At 46.2% G+C, this 22,876-nt stretch overlaps 1 protein-coding gene across 1 annotated transcript in view; it reads right to left on the bottom strand.

Moving 5' to 3' along the window:
* Positions 1-22,876, bottom strand: part of f2 (coagulation factor II (thrombin)) — a 203,030-nt gene that overhangs the window by 105,314 nt on the left and 74,840 nt on the right. The window contains exons 9-11 of the mRNA XM_086007573.1: positions 13,485-13,608; positions 12,285-12,452; positions 10,193-10,366 (exon numbers count right to left, since the gene is read on the bottom strand). Of these exons, the coding sequence (XP_085863699.1) occupies positions 10,193-10,366; positions 12,285-12,452; positions 13,485-13,608 (466 nt within the window). The remainder of the gene's footprint in view (positions 1-10,192; positions 10,367-12,284; positions 12,453-13,484; positions 13,609-22,876) is intronic.

Below are 22,876 nucleotides of genomic sequence, written 5' to 3'. Positions count from 1 at the left end.
GGCACGCATGAGTCGAGCCACGCGCTCCTCCAGGTCACTGAGCTCCTGGAACTGGACACGGCCTCCCCCGGTGACAGTCCGGCTCTTCAGATTCTGCGCCAGCTTGGCCTGCAAGAGAAAGCACTGCCTCCCATGGTCGAATAGCTTGGCCAGTGTGTCAAGTGCAGAAAGTGCTACTGATGATCATGCCAGTGCCATAGCTGCTGGAGGAGGGCTGGCCATTAGGCCTTTGAGGTCCCTTTGCCCATAATGTGAGGTGCACATGCAAGGATGAGGAGGACACTGGAAAGGGTACTCACCCTGACCAACCGAGTGAGGTCGTTGAACTTCTTGCGGCATTGCTCACCAGTCCTGGGGACATCGCTGTTGGCTGTGACCCTCTGGGTGATTTCCCTCCAGGCTCTCCTGTACAGCCTCTTGGGAGCCTTCTTGCCACTGTCCGGGCACAAGATATCTCTTCTCTTCTCCAAACCCCTAAGCAGCACCCTCAAAGCATGCTCTGAGAAGCGCTGCGCTCGTTCACGGGCCTTCTGCATGGCTTCAGGCGCTATTTGGGTCCACCAGCAGTGTTCAGGCCTAGCTGGAGGGCTGCAGTATCCAGGGCGTGGCAGCAGACCAAGTCGACCCTTCCCCCTTTAAGAGCTGGCCGGCGTCAGGGTGTCTGCTGTCAATCAAAACATGACCGCACCTGCGCTGCGCCCGGCCTCGGCGTTATCACTCTGCACCGCCGGCTTAGCGCCTAAAGATAGGGGTGCAACGCCAGTTTCAGCGCTCGCCCAAACTCCTTGGCCAAAGCTACTGAATATCGGCGAAGTGGCCTCCACTTTCCGGCGGGCGCTAACTGTAGCGCCCGCCCGAATTTACCGCCCCAAAAGTGGCTATACTGAATTTCTAGGCCTTTGTGTCTTAATGCGAGGAGCATTTGTAATAAGGCGGATGAATTGGCTGCGCAAATAGAAGTAAACAAATACGATTTGGTTGGGATTACGGAAACGTGGCTCAAGGAAGGCCAGGACTGGAATCTCAACATCCAGGGGTATTCGATATTCAGGAAAGATAGGCAAAAAGGAAAGGGAGGTGGGGTAGCATTACTGGTTAAAGAAGGGATTAACACAATTGTAATGAAGGATATTAGCTCTGATGAGGTGGAATCTGTATGGGTAGAATTGAGAAATACTAAGGGGAAAAAAACGTTAGTGGGAGTGGTTTATAGACCTCCTAACAGTAAGGCGCAGGTTGGGGATGGCATTAAAAGAGAAATTAAAGAAGCGTGCAGTAAGGGCACAGCAGTCATCATGGGTGACTTAAATCTACATATAGATTGGGCCAACCAAATGAGTAACAATACTGTGGAGGAGGAATTCCTGGAGTGTTTACGGGATGGTTTCCAGGACCAATATGTCGAGGAACCAACCAGAGATCAGGCCATCTTAGACTGGGTATTATGTAACGAGAAAGGATTAATTAGCAATCTTGTTGTAAGAGGCCCCTTGGGTCGGAGCGATCATAATATGATCGAATTCTTCATTAAGATGGAGAATGAAGTAGTTGACTTGGAGACTAGGGTCCTCAATTTAAATAAAGGAAACTATGATGGTGTGAGGAGCGAGTTGGGTAGAATTGATTGGGGAATGGCACTCAAAGGGTTGATGGTGGATAGGCAATGGCAAACATTCAAAGACCGAATGGATGAACTACAGAATATGTTCATCCCAGTTTGGCATAAAAATAAAACAAAAAAGGTGACCCAACCGTGGCTAACAAGGGAAATTAGGGATAGCATAAGGTCCAAGGAGAGGGCATATAAATTGGCCAGAAAAAGCAATTATCCTGAGGATTGGGAGCAGTTTAGGATTCAACAAAGGAGGACAAAGGGATTAATTAAGAAAGGGGAAATAGAATATGAGAGTAAGCTTGCAGGGAACATAAAAACTGACTGTAAAAGCTTTTATAGATATGTGAAGAGAAAAAGATTGGTGAAGTCAAGCGTAGGTCCCTTGCAGTCAGAATCGGGGGAATTTATAATGGGGAACAAAGAAATGGCAGACCAACTAAATACATATTTTGGTCCTGTCTTCACAAAGGAGGACACAAATAACCTCCCAGAGATGCCGGGGAACATAGGGTCTGATGAAAGGGTGGAACTGAAAGAAATCAGTATTCATAGGGAAATGCTGTTAGGAAAATTGATGGGACTGAAGGCCGATAAATCCCCAGGGCCTGATAATCTACATCCCAGGGTAATTAAGGAAGTGGCCCCAGAAATAGTAGATGCATTGCTGGTCATCTTCCAGAACTCGATAGACTCTGGAACGGTACCCATGGATTGGCGGGTAGCTAATGTTACCCCACTATTAAAAAAAGGTGGTAGAGAAAAGGCGGGGAATTATAGACCAGTAAGCTTGACATCGGTAGTGGGGAAAATGCTAGAGTCCATTATAAAAGATGTAATAGCAGAGCACTTGGAAAGCAGTGACTGGATCGGACAAAGTCAACATGGATTTACAAAAGGTAAATCATGCTTGACTAATCTACTGGAATTTTTTGAGGATGTAACTGGTAAAATAGATAAGGGAGAACCAGTGGATGTGGTGTATTTGGACTTTCAGAAGGCTTTCGATAAGGTCCCGCATAAGAGATTAGTGTGCAAAATTAAGGCACATGGGATTGGGGGCAAGGTATTGACTTGGATAGAGAACTGGTTGGCGGACAGAAAGCAAAGAGTTGGAATAAACGGGTCGTTTTCTGAGTGGCAGGCAGTGACTAGTGGGGTACTGCAAGGATCGGTCCTAGGACCCCAGCTGTTCACAATATATATTAATGATCTGGACAAGGGAATTGGATGTAATATCTCCAAATTTGCAGATGACACAAAGCTGGGGGGGAGGGTATGCTGTGAGGAGGATGTCGTGAAACTCCAGCACAATTTGGACAGGTTGGGTGATTGGGCAGAAACATGGCAAATGCACTATAATGTGGATAAATGTGAGGTTATCCACTTTGGTGGCAAAAACAGGAAGGCAGATTATTATTTGAATGGTAATAGATTGGGAGAAGGGGAAGTGCAAAGAGACCTGGGTGTTCTTGTACACCAGTCGCTGAAGGTAAGCATGCAGGTGCAGCAGGCGGTTAAGAAGGCAAATGGTATGTTGGCCTTCGTAGCAAGAGGGTTCGAGTACAAGAACAAGGATGTCTTGCTGCAGTTGTACAGGGCCTTGGTGAGACCACACCTTGAGTATTGTGTGCAGTTTTGGTCGCCTTACCTGAGGAAGGACGTTCTTGCCATGGAAGGAGTGCAGCGAAGATTCACCAGGCTGATACCTGGGATGGCAGGAATGATGTATGAGGAGAGATTGTGTTGATTGGGCTTATACTCACTGGAGTTTAGAAGATTGAGAGGGGATCTCATCGAAACCTATAAAATTCTGTCAGGCCTGGACAGACTAGATGCAGGAAGGATGTTTCTGATGGCTGGCGAGTCCAGAACCAGGGGTCATAGTCTAAGGATAAGGGGTAAGCCATTTAGGACTGAAATGAGGAGGAATTTCTTCACCCAGAGAGTGGTGAACCTGTGGAATTCTCTGCCACAGAGGGCGGTGGAGGCCAGTTCATTAAGTATATTCAAGAAAGAGTTGGATATATTTCTTAAGGCTAAAGGGATCAAGGGATATGGGGAGAAGGCAGGGACCGGGTACTGAATTTGGATGATCAGCCATGATCTCATTGAATGGCGGAGCAGGCTCGAAGGGCCGAATGGCCTACTCCTGCTCCTATCTTCTATGTATCTATGTAAGAAGCCGATAAGGAGCTTCAATGTAGGGCAACCAGTCTTGGCCCGCGACTACCGAACAGAGAAATGGCAACCAGGAACGATATGCACACGGCAGGGGCCACTAATGTACACAGTGGATGTTGGGGAGAACATTGTGAGACGCCATGCTGACCAGATCCTAGAGTCACAGGAACAAGTCAACCCCATGTCTCGGCCATACGTACCTGGTGAGGAACCTGATGTACAGGTCGCATCTACCTCAGAAACAATAGCATTGGAAGCTGATGAATCAACTGACGACAGGGTGTTAGAATCGCCTCCGCACCAAGAGCGAGATACTCGGGAAAGGCGTCATCCAGAAAGAATCAGGAAGCCTCCCCAAAGACTGAATTTATAAATAGACTATTTTCAGTTAATATTGCATGTTAAAAGTGTTAATTGTAATTAGTTTGATATTTAATTGTTAAATGAGTGTTATGGTACTGTTAATCTAAAAGGGGAGGAATTGTAATGTATGTACCTTTAAGGGGGAGAACTACTTTTTACAGCTCCTGTATCCTGTAGTACCGGCAGTGACCACACCTGTATATAAACCCTGAGTAGTGATCTGTACAGTCAGTTGCAGTTTGAACCACGTTGAGTAAACACCTGTTGTACCGTTCTCTGCTGTCCTTTTCTTATTATTACACGGACGTAACACCAACTGCCTCCCTTTCACCATGGAAGTACAATCCCTCTACACCTCCATCCCCCACCCGGATGGCCTGAAGGTGCTCCACTTCTTCCTTGAACAGAGGCCCAACCAATCCCCATCCACCACCACTCTCCTCCGCCTAGCTGAACTTGTTCTCACATTGAACAACTTCTCCTTTGACTCCACTCATTTCCTCCAAATTAAAGGTGTTGCTATGGGTGCCCACATGGGTCCTAGCTATGCCTGCCTTTTCGTGGAATATGTGGAACACTCTTTGTTCCAGTCCTGCTCGGGTCCCCTCCCTCACCTCTTTTTCCGGTACATTGATGACTGTATCTGTGCCGTTTCCTGCTCTTGCCCTGAACTAGACAACTTCATTCACTTTGCCTCCAATTTCCACCCTTCCCTCACCTTCACATGATCCATCTCCGACTCTTCCCTTCCCTTCCTCGACTTCTCCGTCTCCATCTCTGTGGATAGGTTATTGACCAACATTCACTACAAGCCCACTGACTCCCACAGCCACCTGGACTACATTTCCTCCCACCCCGCCTCCTGTAAGGACTCTATTCCATTCTCTCAGTTTCTCCGTCTCCGCCGCATCTGCTCCGACGATGCCACCTTCCACACCAGTGCTTCCAACATGTCTTCCTTTTTCCTCAACCGAGGATTCCCCTCTATCGTGGTTGATACGGCCCTCGACCGTGTCCGTTCTATCTCCCGCATTTCTGCCCTCACCCCTACCCCTCCCTCCCGGAACCACGATAGGGTTCCCCTTGTCCTCACCTTTCACCCCACCAGCCTCCACATTCAATGGATCATCCTCTGCCATTTCTGCCACCTCCAACGTGATCCCACCACCAAATGCATCTTCCCCTCCCCTCCCCTTTCAGCATTCCGTAGGGGCTGCTCCCTCCGAGACACCCTAGTCCACTCCTCTATCACCCCCAGCACCGCTTCCCCTTCTCCCGGCACCTTCCCGTGCAAGCGCAGGAGATGTAACACCTGCCCTTATACCTCCCCCCTTCCCACTGTCCAGGGCCCCAAACACCCCTTCCAGGTGAAACAGCGATTTACTTGTACTTCTTGCAATCTAGTATACTGTATTCGCTGCTCACGATGTGGTCTCCTCTACATTGGGGAGACCAAACGCAGATTGGGTGACCGCTTTGCGGAACACCTTCGTTCAGTCCGTAAGGGTGACCCCGAGCTTCCGGTCATCTATCATTTCAATTCACCGCTCCATTCCCACTCAGACCTCACCATCCTCAGGCTCTTGCACTGTTCCACGGAAGCTCAGCGTAAGCTCGAGGAACAGCACCTCAACTTCCGATTAGGCACTTTACAGCCTTCCGGACTCAATATCGAGTTCAACAATTTCAGATCATAACCTCGGCCCCTCTCATATTTTTATATATTTTTTTATCCACACTTTTGGTTTGTGCCTTTTCCTTTTTTTCTCTCTCCCACATGGCAGCTGTCTCTCACTCTGCCAGCGCATTTCACACTTCATCTAGAGCCATCCTTTGTTTCTTTACCTGTCCTATTACCATCTCGTCTCGCCTTGAATATCTCTATGTCTCTTCACCTCTCCCAGACCTACCCTTTTGTTCTTTCATTCCCTCCCCCATTTCCCAGCTCCCAAACTTGCTTTTTTATCCGTTTCATTTCCTGCTTTTTTCTCAGTCCTGACGAAGCGTTTTGACCTCAAACGTTGCCTCTGTTTCTCTCTCCACGGATGTTGCCTGGCCTGCTGAGTTTTTCCAGCATTTTGTGTTGTTATATTGGAAACAATACTCCAGTTGAGGCCGAACCAGTGTTTTATAAAGGTTGATCAGAACTTCCTTGCTTTTGTATTCTATTTATGAAGCCCAGGATCCTGTATGCTTTTTTAACCGCTTTCTCAACCTGCCCTGCCACCTTCAACAATTTGTGCACATGTACCCCCGGGTCTCCCTGTTCATGCAGAAAATTGTACCCTTTAGTTTATATTGCCTCTCCATGTTCTGCCTACCAAAATGTATCACTTCGCACTTTTCTGTGTTAAATTGCATCTGCCACGTGTCCGCCCAATCACCAGCCTGTCCTATGTCCTCTTGAAGTCTATCACTCTCCTCCTCACTGTTCAATATACTTCCAAGTTTTGTGTCATCTGCAAATTTTGAAATTGTGCCCTGTATTGTGGATTGCCCTGGAGTCTCCAGGAATTAAAGGTTAACCTCCAGAACAATGCTGCAAATAATCCAGGAGAAAAACCACAGGAGCATCAATAAAAAAATGTTTTGTTTTATTTCTTTGAACACTTTTGTTCATTAGTTATAAAAATATTGGCAATGGGAAAAATGGCTGTTTGACTGACAGCCAAGAGTCATCTGGGGTGGGAAGGCGGAGCAACGCGAGGATCGATGTGCTGGGTGACCAATGAGGGGAGCGTGGGGGCGGGGCAGTTGGAGGTAGGAGGTCATGTGATGAAAACTCCAGGATTACGTCCAATCAGAGTTGGCAACCCTACTCCAGAGGGTGACCAGGTCGAGCTGTGTCCAGATTTTCTACAGATACTGCTCTCCAGTCACGTGCTCAGTAAAGTAGCTGAGCCACACACACAAGGCAGGCCCGAGGTCCATCCGATCACAGGAGTGGGGTGCCGCAGACAGCCTGGATTGTCCTGGGTTCATGGAGCGGCAGCTAGGGTCCGTGTTCCTTACTGCTAATCTGATGATCCCTTACGGTAAGTGTGAACATACGGATATTGCGTGAGAATTTGGTCAGGCTCAATCGTAATGGTCCCTGTGGTCAACTGGCTCTCATCATCTGGCTCACACATCAGGGATGGCCACATGGGACAAAGAAAGAAAGAACATGCATTTATATAACGCCTTTCACGATCTCAGGACATCCCAAAGTGCTTTATAGCCAATGAAGTACTTTCTGAAGTGTGGTCATGTAGGAAACATGATGGACAATTTGTGCACAGCAAGCTCCCACAAAGTACAATGAGGTAAATGACCAGATAACCTGTTTTAATGATGTTGGTTGAGGGATAAATATTGGCCGGAACACAGGGGAAAACTCCCCTGATCTTCTTAGAATAGTGCCATGGGATATTTTGCGTCCACCTGAGAGGGTAGGCGGGGCATCGGTTTGTCTCATCTGAAAGACGGCACCTCCAACACTGCAGCACTCCCTAAGTACTGCACTAGAGTGTCAGCCTGGATTTTGTGCTCAAGTCTCTGGAGTGCGACTTAAACCCACAACTTTCTGACCTAGAGGTGAGAGTGCTACCACTGAGCCACGGCTGAAGAGGAACTACACCCAGCAAGGAGTCAACACCTTCAGGAAAGGAGGGGAGGGGAGAAAATTAGCAGGAAAAAATAGCAGGGCAGAAAGAAAAAAGCAGCAGCTGGGAGGAATGGGAGGTTGACTCAGCCTCACCGTCGATTCCTGGCAAATTCAATGTCCTTTTTACTCCAACATATAACCTGAATTAAGCTACTTTGAATTATGAGGAGTAGACTGTTTTTCTTCCTTTGCTGCATGGAAGTGCTACAGATCTGCTTGTCTAGTTGCTGCTGGACGGTCTTTGAATTAGGGAGTTTACTTCATGCGGAATCATGGATGTGAGTCAGCATACCTACCGTCTTTGGGCACATCGCATCATCACATAATGCGCTGCACTGCTGGCCTGCTCTACCAAATAGACACTTCATATAACAATGCTGACTGAAGAGCACCATAGGGATTGTGTCACAACACACACTCCAAACGCCCCGACAACCTCAATTCTCGTGGTCAGTCTCACCCCTGGAATTGCTAAAATTCAGCGTCAACATTTAATTCTGTATTTCTCACAACTCATTTTTGACAAGCTGCACTCTCTCAACACTTGTCAGTTAAGCGCATACAGAATATTGGCACCAATAACTGAAACGGGCTACACATACAAAGCTGCCTTTATTACTGTTTTTCCCCGGTGAACTTTTTGCGCTCATAGAGACATACAGAGAAATAAACAATATTATCTCGTTTCCCCAGGTAGACAGGTAACCTTTTTCGATCCTGACACTCTCTACAAATTGTTAAAGAAAGCTTAAGATCATTATAGGCCATCTCTCACACACACTGCCCTTGCTGATTCATTATGGCATGACAAGTGTTATGGTGAACAAGCCTCCAGAGATGAGATAATGGCCCAGAAATTCGGGTCGGGGGCTTCCCGCGGGTGCAAGCCCCTGACCTGCACTTACCTTGCGCGCCGGCCGTTGAGCTGTGGGCCCGCGTGGGATTCCGATCCTGGGCCTGCTCCAACTGCCGGCGCGCAGTGCTTGCATATCCCAGGGGCGCAGTTAGTTCGATGCGTCCCCTGGGATCACGTGGGCCATGGAGAGCCAATGGTAGCAGGGAATGCTTCATTCATAAGTTTAACAGGAAGAGCTGTCAAACCTATAAATACTTTAAGCCCCAAAACATCACTAAAACTTCAAATAATTTTTTTTTTTAAATCACATTTTTAAAATAACTATAAATTACATTAAATAACTATTTTAAACAATAATTTAAATTTTTGAAAAAATTAATTACATTTTCTAACGGGGCTAAAAATAAACTTACCTTTCAAGTATTTAAAAATAATAAACCTGTGGAAAAAATGTTTTAATTTTAATTAATTCACCGCTTACCTTGTTAAAAGCAGGCCTTGCGCCTGCTTTTTAAAAGTGTAACTGCTGGAGACTTACCCTCCCGGAGAAACCTGCAAAAAAAACGTAAGTTCAATGCGCACGCGCTGCCTCTCCGGCGCACGCGTTCGACCTCTTAACCCCTTCTTTCAAGGGAACGGAAGTGCTGGTTTCCCACGCATGCGCAGTGCATGCACGAAACCAGCACTTTCGTTGGGCCTACGCGTGAGTACCCCGTGCATACTCACGTATTGGGACCCGAATTTCTGGGCCATTATCTTCAAAAAAAAACAGATGCCAACTTGTTTGCCATTTAGGAAGTAACTAATCATCCTGAACTCCATTGTCTCACTTCCTATCTCAAGACTGCCTTGGCTATCTCGTTTCACAACGTGGCCACAAAAATAAGTCAACAGTACGAATCACACATCCTGCACTTTCAGCAAAATCTAAACAGCTTAGTCTGCTAAATTTTACCCTGACACAGTAAACCCTAAAGCATCCTGGAAATGGACAATTTTAACCATTTCATTATTTCTAGCTACAGTACAAATCCCCAGGCTATCTATAAGTAAGAAGAAACCAAAAACTTTAATCGTATGAGATTAAATTAAACCAAATCCTAGCCCTACATATATATATGCATATACACAACTAGGGTATCTGAAAAGTGCACTAACCCACTGCACCATCCAGTCCCCCACACTGATGTTTTTGATTGCACCAATAACTGGTCTGTCACCAGGTAAAGCAGAGAACAACACAGGCAATGGCTAGAAACTCTTTGTGATCAACCCTGCTACTGGATTTAGGCAGTCAAATCCTCTTCTTACAGTCTGCGGTGATCCCCCTATTGTAAAATTCAATGCGTTCAATAGTCCTGCTGGTTTGGCCTTTAGCAACTGTACATGCTTCCCACCATCACTTAAACCTTTGTTAATGTGTCCTGGTATTTGCGCCTCTCACTGGAAAGCCATGTTTAGATAATGAAAGCTCTTGTACCTATGTATGAGCATAAAACGGTAATAAAACCAAGTAGCAGTGAATGCTAACCTACTGGTGACATCCATTGTTGGTAGACAGATGGGTGATATATAGTCGGTGAAAGTAGTGGATTTCTTCAAATGCAACAATGCAATGTCACGGTTAAGGTTTGATTCCCAGTCATATTTGGGATGAATAATAATTCTATCGAGTGCAAAGATTTTTTCTGTTGCTTTTTCGTAGCTGAAGGATAAAGGAACAAACAACAAACATTAATGGCACGGAGAGAAAAAAAGGGTGTGAAACGAGAAGGGAAGAAGTGACAGGAAAGAGAAAATAGGCAAGACTTAAAGGAAACGACAAAAGAAATAAGGAAACATTGGCAGAAAGGAAACTAAGAAAGGAGTTTAGGAAATAAGGAGGAATAGAAAAAAAACGTTTCCCTTTATACTGAACATACATGGTTCACTTTTCCACACATTTCTATTTTTTATTCTATGAACTCTGTGCTCTCAGCTTCAACCCAGAGACAAGACTGTGAACTACTGTGTACGAGGCTGAGTCTGAGAGACAGCATTGTTCTTAACATCGTGCTGCCCAGGTCTCAGCAGAGTTAACCAAGCGTGCAGCTCTCCCTGGTCTATGTCTGAATTGTGCAACTGGTCCCCATGTGAGTGGCTGCAAAGCAAATCCCAGGCTATGGTGAATGCTCATACAGACCATGACTGTTTGGCCCGTGCACCTGCATGAACTACTGGGGGTAGAGATTGGTATGCGTTTATGCCCTTTTTCTGGTGTAAAATGGACATAAAGCGTATTAATTTATTAGTGAGACAGCCTGCACTCAATCTGCACAGGGGTTGGGCCCACAGTTCAGTTAGTAGAATCCGTTTTTAAGGAGTCCCGGGCGGATATCTAAAACAGCTGTTAGGCATCCTGAATATGTTAATGAGGGGCCTAACTCCTATTGAAGGACCCCTTCCTGAAATTGGGCTGCCCTGAACAAAGCCAGCTATGTTCCGGATAACTATGTCTACATATTCCCTAACCAGCAGTCCTTTAAGGGACTGCTGGAGACTAACACCAAAAAAGTAAGCTTATTACAATACCTGAATGTGGAGCCAAGAGTAGCAGGAATCCTCCTCTGGGCTCCACAGCAGTCCCAAAGGCTGTTGCCAGCCCCCGCTCGGCATGCTCCTATTCACCTCCCCCCTCCTGGTTACCTTCCCCTCCTAATTGCCTCTCAATTCCCATTGACCTCCCCACTCCCATTGCCTCCCACATGCCTCACCCCTTGCAATGGTTCATCCCCCCCACCCCTGCAGCGATCGACTCTGCCAGAATGTTGCAGCGGCCTAAAACTGATGTCCACTTCACCGGCGAGCTGCCGGTCTAGATTAAATGAGGCCTGAGGCCCAATTTCGATCGGGCCTTGGACCGACCTCATCCGGCGCAGGGATTGTTTCCTGTGCCCAGTTCCCAGGCCGACACCATGCAATATCTGCCCCCTGATGTCATGACACCCAAACCGTCCAAAGCATTGGTCATTATGTCACTACTGGGAATGGCACTGAATGGACCAGTACATTTCCTGTGGCCGGATGAATTTGCGGAAACAGGGAGGAGCCAGCAGATGCTGGTTTTCACTAATCTAAAACCACTGGCCAGGAGTGGGCTAAGAGACCTGAATCTGAATCCCAGTTAATTGATACATACTCTAGTTTCCAATTGGAGGTTATCTGCGGATTAAGGGACGGAGTATTAGGAAATAGTTTTGATTCTTTTCACTTGGCCTCATCCATTTCCCCTCATAACCCATGATCAGAGTAAAAAGAAAGAAAGATTTGCATTTATATAGCGCCTTTCATGACCTCAGGACGTCCCACAGCTCTTTACAGCCAATGAAGTACTTTTGAAGTGTAGTCACTGTTGCAATGTAGGAAACACTGCAGCTAATCTGTGCACAGTAAGCTCCCACAAACAGTAATATGATAATGACCAGATAATCTGTTTTTATGGTGTTGGTTGAGGGCTAAGTATTGACAAGGACACTGGGAAGAACACCCCTGCTTTTCTTCAAACTAGTGCCATGGGATATTTTACAAGCACAATGCAATACTAACTAAAAGTGAGTTTGAGCTTTGTTGTTTTTTCAGCCTACCCAGTTCGACCATGCTTCCCAAGACGAACGAGGATCTCATTGGCGGTGAAATTCTTGTCCCATGGTGGATATAGGATACAGTGGGCTGCGGTAATAACCCACTGGTCACTCAATAGGCTGCCGCCACAGAGCAGCTGCTGGGGGCTTTTGCGGAACAGCATCGCTTGCCTGTGAAGGAAAAAGAGAAAATTAAAAAAAAATCAGGGCTGAAATACTGCTGGGAGATTATTACCTCAAATTGTTTGGTCAGGAGCAAAGTCTTCCCTTTAGTAGGGGAATCCAGAACAAAAGGGCAAAGTCTTAAAATTTGGGCCAAGGTGGTTAACAGCAGTGCATTTACTCACAGGGCCATTGGAGTTGTAAGATCAGATCTCATGAGCGATGAGAAGACTTAGGAAGAAGAAGAACTAGCATTTATATGGTACTTTTCATGTCTTCAGGACATCCCAAAGTGCTTCCCAGTGCTGGTAGTGAGCCATACAGCAAGGTCCCAGGTTTGATTCCTGGTCTGTGCTGAGTTACCTGATCACTACATTTAGTTCCAGCATCTTGAACTAGCGAGGAGAAATATCAGCCAGGGTTCCCACTTCTGATTGCTATCCAGAGATCCCTACTGGAAGGTGCACACATGGGAATGTGAGGTGTGGAAGGGAGTGGGCTTGGCTACCAGCACTCACTGTCTGGGCTAACACGTGGAGAATGGCCACTTGGCAAAATCCAGGAGGCTCAATGCCCCTTGTGGAGCAGTACTCCAGGATAGTCAATGCATTCAGGGGATAAAAACGTTCAGCTGGTCGGTTTATTGAATCCTGCCTTTCACTAAACAGGAACGCAGAAATAACGGGGGAGGAAAACACAAGGTTGCAAGGCCACAGTACTGACTGGGTTGCTCTCTACCCACCATGGATAACACGGGAAGCCACAATGTTTTGGGACCTAATTATGTATAAATCTTCGTTACAAGAAGAAGTAGACTTGACAAAGTGGCTGCCAACACTCACTGTCTGGGCTTATACAGAAGGGAGACTGCCACCTGTGGATCTTAACTGCAGGGTAGTCAATGCATTCCAGAACTATCGACCAACAGGGAGGCTGGTTCACCGATGCCTTTTGCAAACTTTGCCTCCCATAAAAGATATTCTATGATCTGCCACTTTTAAACAGTGTAAACCCATTGATGGAAAAGGCTTTGCGCATTACCATGGGGCACTCCCTTGTTCAGCAACCTGGCCCTTCACAATCCGGCCTTTGATGGAATCCAGCATTGACCTTTCTCCTTGATCTTCTTTGTTTTTGAGCTCAAACAACGCTCTCAGGCCACATTCTAGAAACAATGAGAACAGCTAAGTCCATCTGCATTTAAAACCTCAATTTGCAATATAGCTCTTTAGTTATACTAAAACCATAATAATAAATGGTATAATGTTAGAGCATTCTAGGAGCTGTCTTGGTTAGGGTGAGAAGTGGAGGTGCTTCTGTAGAGGGGAGGAAAAGTAGAGGGTGGGAGTTAATCCACCAGTCCAAGAATAAACTAAGTAGAGGGTGGGAGTTAATCCACTAGTCCAAGAATAAACTAAGTCGAGGGTGGGAGTTGTCTTGTTTTGCACACTTTGTACAAAAATAATAAATTGCAGGACAATGGAGCATTACAGTTTAAACTCTTTTAATGAAGCATCAGGTCTATAAGCTTCCTCAATCCATACAGCACCGTGTGGACCAGATGGATTCAGGGCCCCTGGGTCTTCTAAACAATAGCAGTCCTTACAGATACCTGCAGGCCAATGACAACTCAGCACGTGATCACATGTGAATATAATAGGTATTCCTTACAGATGCCTGCGGGCCAATGATAAATCAATATGCAAATGTTACATCCCCTTTCTTTTAAAAGAAAAATGTTATGCATTACTTTTAAACCTTTCTTCTACCTAATGTTCTCAGTAGCTTCAACATATAAGTAAACTCAATATTTAACTAGCACTGAAAACATCTCAACATTTCAATAACGATGTACAGTTTTTTTTTAGGGCAGCGATCCGCCTACACCCTTTGACAGTTCACAAGTCAAGGATAACACTAGGCTTGACCTCTTGTCGGAATGACGGTGTTGTTCCTTGGTGTTCAGGAGGTGCCTGCGATTGCGGTGGTACACCTGTCTTTCTGGGGTGCGGACGTGATACGATCGCTCAGTGTCAGCTGGCTGGATGATGACTGCTGGCTTCCAGTAGTCATGCTCCTGGATTCTGATGGATTCTCCATTGTGCAGCAGCGGCAGTAGTCTAGCTGACCTGTCATAATATCTCTTTTGGTGTTGCTGTCTCTGTACACGTTTTGCATGCACTTGCTTGCAGCTGACGACCTGCCAGGGCCTGTCTGGGATACGGTGAGGTATCATGGGCTCTTTGACATTTGATGGGCGGCGTTCTAGACAAATGGAACATTTTCCGACAATGTCCTCAATGTGTTTGCACATTCCGGGCCAAAACATAATGTCACGTGCTCTTTGTTTGCATTTTTCCATGCCCATATGTCCAGCATGAATTTTTGTCAACATCTCTTCTCTGAGACTGGTAGGAATGATGATTTTCTCCCCTTTGAAGACAATTCTGTTGATTTGTGACAGTTCGTCTCTGTGGTTCCAGAATTCAGATATGCTCTGAGGGCATTTCCTCCTTTCCTCAGGCCATCCTTCATGTATGACTTTGCTCAGCAGTGTGAGTTGTGCATCTTTCTCTGTTCCTGCTCAGATCTCCTTCAGTTTTGAGTCACTCACAGGTAAGCTGTTGTACACCATGTGCACCTGCACATCCATGCCTTCACTGAGGCTGCTGTGCTGGTAGCTAAGAGACTTTCTGGAGAGCGTGTCTGTGACAGGAATGTCTTTACCTGGACGGTGAATGATTGTGAAGTCGTACTTCTGTAGCTGAAGGATCATTCTCTGTAGCCTTGGCGGGGCTGCAGCTAGTGGTTTCCTCATGATTGACTCGAGGGGCTTGTGGTCGGATTCCACAATGACTTGTCGGCCATAGACGTACTGGTGGAAACGCTTACATCCAAACAGAATTGAGCATAGTTGATTTCACTGTCTGTGAGAGATCTGGAAGCGTAGCCGATAGGCTTTCCTTCTTGCAGTAATACTGCGCCTAGTCCGTACTTTGACGCGTCCACTTGTAGTCTGAGCTCTTTGTTGGGGTCGAAGTAGGCAAGAACTGGTCCTGGTTCTCTGGTGATTAGGTCTTTCTTTTTCTGAAATGTTGTGTCATGTTGTTTGTCCCACAGGAACTCATTGGATTGTTTGAGCAACTGACGCATGGGTGCATTGATTTCGGAGAGGCTCAGGGCAAACTTGGCTAAGTAGTTAACCATGCCTAGTACTGTCTCTAGCTCTGTGCGGTTCTTCAGCGGCTCCATCTTCTTGATGGCGGAGATTTTCTCTTGATCCGGCTTAATGCCATCAGTTGAGAGGCGATGCCTGAAATAACTGATCTTGGTGGATCCGATTATGCTTTTCTCGGGGTTGAGCCGGATACCTTTCTCCCGTGATCTTTGTAGCATCGCACAGAGGTTCCTGTCATGTTCTTCTCTATTCCTGCCATAGATGAGGATGTCGTCTACGATTGCGACTACTCCATTGAGGCCTTCATAGGTTTCGTCGATCTTCCGCTGGAATTCATCCTGAGCTGAGATAAGACCAAATGGTAAACGCAGAAATTGGTAGCGTCCAAATGGTGTGTTGAACGTTGTTAGCTTAGATGACTCTTCCGTGAGCTTGATAGTCCAGTATCCTGATTGTGCGTCCATTACACTGAAGTAACGTGCTCTCACTAGCTTGGGTGGAGAGCGTTTGATAGCCTTGTTCAAATCTCTGGAGTCGAGACAGACTCTGAGCTTGCCTGTACGTGGTTTCTCAACCACTACTAACGCGTTGACCCACTCTGTCGGTTCTGTTTCCCGGACGATGATTTCTGTATTCTCCATGCTCTGCAGCTCCTCCTTCAGACGACTATGTAGAGCAAGGGGTATCCTTCTCGGTGGGCAAACCACAGGGGTTGCTGCTGGGTCAAGGTGAATAGTGCATTCACCTGGGAATAGTCCGATTCCTTTGAAAATGTCAGCAAACTCCTCCATGACTGTTTGCTTCTCAACTGGTGCTGTCAATGATAGCACTAGCTTGATGAGGTCCATGTCTAAACATGCCTTTAGACCTAGCACTGGAGGTGCTTGAGTGTCAATAATGTAAAAGTCCAGCATCATGTCACTTTCTTTGTACTTGCATTTCATCACGCATGTGCCTTTTACAATGAGCTGCTCACCCCCATAGCCGGTCAGTCTGCATGAGGTGGGCTGCAGCTCACACTCATCCTTCAAGCTGTGATACTCACTCAGAGGAATTACGTTAACCTGAGATCCAGTGTCTAGTTTAAACTTAAGCTCTTTGCCCTGTTTTCCTATCTCAATATCAGCATAGGCTTGCTCAGTCCCTGAAATCTGTTTTTACTGTGACACAGAATCAATAAACAGTTCCTCTGCATTTGGCTCTCTATCTGGCATTTGGCTGTCACTCACTGTGTGTACTGCTATTCCAGAAACAGTCCTGCAAACTTTAGCAAAGTGGTTCCGTTTACCACATTTAGTACATTGCCTTCCTTTGGCAGGGCAGTACTCCTTTTCTCCATGCCAGTTGTTTCCACAATATCCACAGTTTTTAAAGCGTTTTATGTCTGTGTCGCCCATTTTTAGAACTCTCGCTATTCTTTCTGTTCTGAAACACGCTCTCTGGGCAGTGTTCTTTGGTGTGTGTTTATTAACTGCGTGCACTGTCTGTTCACTCGAGCTGCTCGTGGTGCCAGTTATGGTTTTCAACTGTGCTTGGGCTATCTCGTGCGATCTAGCTATGTCCATAGCGTTAGCCCGGACCCAACATTCAAAAGTTTCTCTCTCAATTTAGCTGAATGTATTCCAAGCACGATGCGGTCTCTGACCATCTCATCTTTATCTGCATATACACAGTTTTTTACCAGCAGTTTTAACTCAGTCACGAACTGTTCAAACGACTCACTAGCTCCTTGTACTTTCTCCTGAAACTTGTACCTAGCGAATATCGTATTTGTCTTGGGCATCACATATGCTTCAAAACGGTCAAAATAACTTTTCAGTACCTTTGCTTCATCCGCGGTGAGAGACCATGTGTTAAAAATGTCTCTCCCTTTTTCTCCGATCCACAGGAGTAGGTAGCTGCATCTTTCTTCCTCCCCTTTGCTTTTCAGTGGACCCGAGAACATCAATTCCACGTGTTGCTTGAACTTGCTCCATTCTCTATGTAAGTTCAAAGATTCCCAATTCATTCGAGGTAAGGGAGCTCCACCGATGTCCATTTCAAATCCCTGTTCTGACACCATGTCTTGTTTTGCACACTTTGTACAAAAATAATAAATTGCAGGACAACGGAGTATTACAGTTTAAACTATTTTAATGAAGCATCAGGTCTGTAAGCTTTCTCAATCAATACAGCACCGTGTGGACCAGATGGAGTCAGGGCCCCTGGGTCTTCTAAACAATAGCAGTCCTTACAGATGCCTGCAGGCCAATGACAACTCAGCATGTGATCACATGTGAATATAATAGGTATTCCTTACAGATGCCTGCGGGCCAATGATAAATCAATATGCAAATGTTACAGGAGTTAATCCACTAGTCCAAGAATAGACTCAGTTGAGGGTGAGAGTTAATCCACTAGTCCAAGAATAAACTAAGTCGAGGGTGAGAGTTAATCCAAGAATAGACTAAGCAGAGATCTGGATCCACCTTACTCTTTCAGACAGGAAGAGCCTAAGCACAGGCCAGCATTTTAATCCTGCTTGGTGATCTCCAATTCCACTGCTCGCTGTAATGTTATATTAGTAACGTAATTACGAGTCTCACAAGCAGTTGTTGAGGAGAACCATTTTATTCAGTCCTGTTTCTGTGTCTCCCAGTACAGTCTGAAAGCATGGCCAAGATGGCGTCGGATCCCGCCCCCGGATATGACATCAGCCGTCAACCAGCTGTCAATCAAACCCCCACTGTCCTTACAACAGCTACGGTTATCCTTACATCTTTCCCCTTCAATGAAGACATAACACAGTAACAACATAACATAACATAACACATAGAACTTGTTAACATCATATAGAACCAGTCAGTGTAACTAATAGCAGGTAGGTATAAACCTTACCCACATCCATGAGTCCATTAACTGTTTACAGTCTTATCAATCCCTGTCTACAGGTCAAGTTTAACTACAGGCTTTCTGGTGTGCTGTGACCTGCGTGGCTGAATGGGTGTTTGCTGAACCACCCCAGTTGTATCCACATTATCACTATTGTGTCTTTTGTCTCTTTGTGGCATTTCCCTCATCTCGTCTCTTTGTGGCATTTCCCTCATCTCATCACTTTGTGGCATTTCCCTCATCTCGTCATCCTTTCCGTCCTCCTGAGGCTGAAAGGTCTCTGTGGTTTTCAGTAGGTGCCTCCTGTTTCTGCGAAGCACATTGCCGTTCTCTGTCATGACACTGTATGACCTGGGGGCGACCTGTTGTAGAACTGTGGCTCTTGTAGGCCATGACTCAGGCCCTTCAATGTGGACTATATCCTTCTCCTGTAGCAGCAGTAGTGTAGTGGCTGTGCGGTCATGAAGTGTTTTTTGTTTCTGTTGTGTATGTAACCGTTTACCTTTAAGGGAACTATAGAATGTAACCGTTCGCCTTTAAGAGCACTACTTTAGGGTGGCACTATCTATTGGCTCATGTATACTGTAATACCGATAGTGACCACACCAGTATATAAGGGTTGTGATACGTTAACTAGGGCAGAATCGCCCGAGCCTCTGAATAGTAAAGACGTGTTTTATTTTGTTAACAGTGGAGTCTGTGATTATTTATAATACAACCCACAGACTTAACATTGGCGACGAGTCAGGATTCGAACCCTGCGGCAGTTGTTCCACGGCGGCTTCGTCCGAAGACAGGACGTTGAAGAGAGGTTTCAATCCTCACCAGTCTGGAACCGACAGGCTGGAAGCGACAGGCATTAGGACCCTGAAGCCTCCATAACCTCGTGGGTAAGCCGCAGCGTTGGCTGCAAAGACAGTGCCACCGATCGGGAGATAAGGGCGATCGCAATCCCTGATAAGAGCCGCGGTGAAACGCGCGAGCGGGTAAGCCAGAGCCCGGGAGGGAGCGAGCAAGATCCGCGCGAGCGGGTGAGCCAGAGGCCGGGGCCCGCTTTCAAGTGCGAGGCGCAGCCGGGCCATCGATCGCATCCGCTGATAAGAGCCGCACTCGGGCTGAAAGTCAGCGTCGGGGAACGGGTGATAACCGCCATTGAAGTGGGCGGAGAGCGCCGAGAAGCGCGGGAAAACCGCCATCGAAGTGGGCGGGGAGAGCGAGAAGCGCGGGAAAGCCGCCATTTTTCGCGGGGAAACCGCTGAAGAAGAAGGAAGAAGCGGGAAACCGCCATCTTGGAAATTATTAAGAATTTCAGGAAAGTAATAAGATTTTTCAGAAAGGCTGGTGTGTTCTCAAGAAGAGAGGGAAAATAAGTATAAGTACAGCAATACTTGTGGTGTTCTCAAGAAGAGAGAAGAAAATTAATAATAAGTAAAGTAATACTTGTACTGTACTCGAAAAGAGAAGAAGATGCCTAAGCGAGGAAATATTAATGACTTTAATGCTGAAATAGAAGACTGGGCCACGTATGTGGAACGCATAGAAATATATTGCGTAGCCAACGACATTGAGGATGACGACAAGGCAATAACTTTGTTAAATTCGATGGGAGCAAAAACATACGGGCTTTTGAAACATCTAATAGCATCAGTTAAACCAGTGGACCAGACCTTCGAAGAGATCGTAGCAGTGCTGAAGGATCACTTGAACCCCACACCGTTGATACTGGCTGAACGATTTAAATTTTACGCCAGAACCCAGAGGCAAGATGAAAGCAATGCGGAATACTTAGTCGAACTGCGTAAGCTAGCGAAATACTGCCAGCTGGGAGGGAATTTGACAGAGGCGCTGCGGGACAAGTTCGTATGCGGCTTGGCCAAAGAAGGAACGCAGAAGCGACTCCTGGAGGAAAACGACCTCACACTGGACAGGGCTGTCCTCATAGCTTCATCGCACGAAGCCGCAGTGAAAGGAACGGCGGAAATGCAGCTAAAGGCGGCGGCACTCGGGGTGGACCAAATGACTGCAAGCATTTCCAAATGCTACCGTTGTGGAAAGACAACGCACGACCAGAATCAGTGCTGGTTTAAGAATCAAGAGTGCAGGAAATGTGGCAAACTGGGTCACATCGCGAAGGTATGCAGGTCCAGAAAGAAGACCAACAAATAAAGGAAGCCACCACCACAAGAAAAGTACAACAAGGTGCATCAGGTGGCTGAAAAGAGTTCAGACGAACAAAATTCAGACTCAGACCCAAACAGCCAGGAGTTGGATAGTCTGAGAATCCACAATGTGGGTAAAGTAACTGATCTACAGACGATCTGGGTCACACTAAAAATAGCTGGAGTCCAAGTACGAATGGAGCTGGACACGGGATCAGCTGTATCAGTCATCAACCAAAAGGACTACCACCGACTATTCTCTCACATACCCTTAAGAAATACCAAGTTCGTATTACAGACATACACGGGGCATCGCGTATACCCCATGGGGAAAATAAGAGTCAAGGTGAGAGATAGGGGTAAAGTACACCCAAGAATGAATTTGTACGTACTACCTGAGGGAGGACCACCACTTCTAGGACGGGAGTGGATCAAGAAAATAGACATGGAATGGCACTACCGACAAGCAATGACGAGTGAGGACTCGGTGCAGACAAGCAGCTCAGACTCTGAGCCGGAAGACGATAAGTCCAGCTTATGTATGAAAAACAAGGTTAACATTAATTCACAGACTAAGGTTGGAAAATCGATGGCGTGCATAAAGACAGAGAATTCTGAGTCTGTTCAAGCTACAGACATATGCATTACGGAGGAACACCGGGCTCGAACTCAACGCTATTTCAAAGTACAACAACAATTAGAACAATTAAGTTACCGCCTCGTACAAGAGATGAAAACAATGAAAAAGTTCTATGACACCGAATGGGAGAGTCTGGAAAGACAACAGAACCTACTGGCTCAAGCAGAGAGCGACCATAGAGCCATCGTGACCAATTACCGATCACATCTCCCTGATGATGTTCAGGGGTTAGAATATTTGCATGATCTAGAGATACAGCAGAAGGGCAAATCACGCTGCACTGAGGATTTTGTTCTGCAATTAGAGACGGAGCTAGTGCAGGCAAAGTTAAGAGAAGTTGAATCACAGGGTGCTCTTAAGGAGATGCAGAAACAAATCTTGGACATGGAAAAGAGAAACGCTTCTTTACCTGATGAGAATAATGTGGCCATGTTGCAAGAGGAGCTTATAGGGGCGAAACTGAAAGAAGCTAAGCAAAGGATGTTGGAACTTGAAACGCAGAACCAAATCAGCGGTAATCAGCTATGTCAAGCAGAGAAGGAGTGCAAGGGTCTACATGAGAAGGTGCAATATCTCTCAGCCCAAAATAAGGGACTACTCACTCAGTTAAATGAAAGTAAACGGGAAATGGCTGAGATGGACTGCAAGAATAAAGAAGAGTTGATGGCAGTGAGACTTCGAGAGGCAGATAGCATAGCAGCCTTGGCTGAACTCCAACAGGAAATTGCGAAAGAAACAAATGAAGAGGAATCTTCAGGAAGCCAGGATTTTATTCCAGTTCTTCTCTACGACTCCTTACAAGCAGAGTGCGAGAAGTTGAAAAAACAGTATGAACAGGCCCAGACTACAATTCTGGAGGGGGTTAACTCAGCAACCTCCGAAAAGCTAGTTTCGTTGGAAGTATATGAGCAACTAAAGGTTGAACATGAGCAAGAAGTCCAAAGGCTGCAGGAAATTCTTGAGGAGCTCAGGGCCAAGACAGACTCATCGGTAGAAGTTCCATACATAGATGAGGATGTAGAGGTGAAAGACATGGCAGAACTCATAAAAATATGGAAGGAAGCCCAAGACAAATATGAGGCGGCAATTACCGAGGTTGACCGACTTGAAGAACAGTTTCAACTGGGAATGGGCCCTGAACATGAGCTAGAGAGCATCGAGGCGCAACTTCTCCAAGCACTGGAAGCCAAAGTACAAGAGGAAGAGAAGATGAAAGCATTGGAGAAAATGATGGATGAAATGGAGGAGTACGCTGAATTACGTCCAGGGGAACAGGAGAATGGGGAAACAGCTACTTCAGTAGAAGGATTAAATAGCCTGATAACGAAATCCCTGAAGGAAGGGAAAGGATTGAACGCACAAATGAGGCCAGGAGGGAAGGAAGGGCAGACATCCGAGGAAGAGCAGGATGAATATGATTGCTTGAAGAAGGGTTTTGACCTGTTGAGTGACACCGAATGTTATGAGGATGTGGTCTGCCCAAATTGTGATGGGAACTCCCAAAGTGCTGAAATCCTGAGGAAGCACTTAAGGTCTAAGGAACATAGAGAGTTGGTGGCGCTACAGATGGCAGCCGGGAAAAGAG

This window comes from Somniosus microcephalus, chromosome 15, assembly GCF_052327205.1.
Source record: "Somniosus microcephalus isolate GS21.2 chromosome 15, FLI_Smic_1.0, whole genome shotgun sequence".
In the NCBI taxonomy this organism is placed as follows: Eukaryota; Metazoa; Chordata; class Chondrichthyes; order Squaliformes; family Somniosidae; genus Somniosus; species Somniosus microcephalus.
The sequence above is the reverse complement of the archived record's forward strand: the minus strand, read 5'-3'. Positions and strand labels throughout refer to the sequence as shown.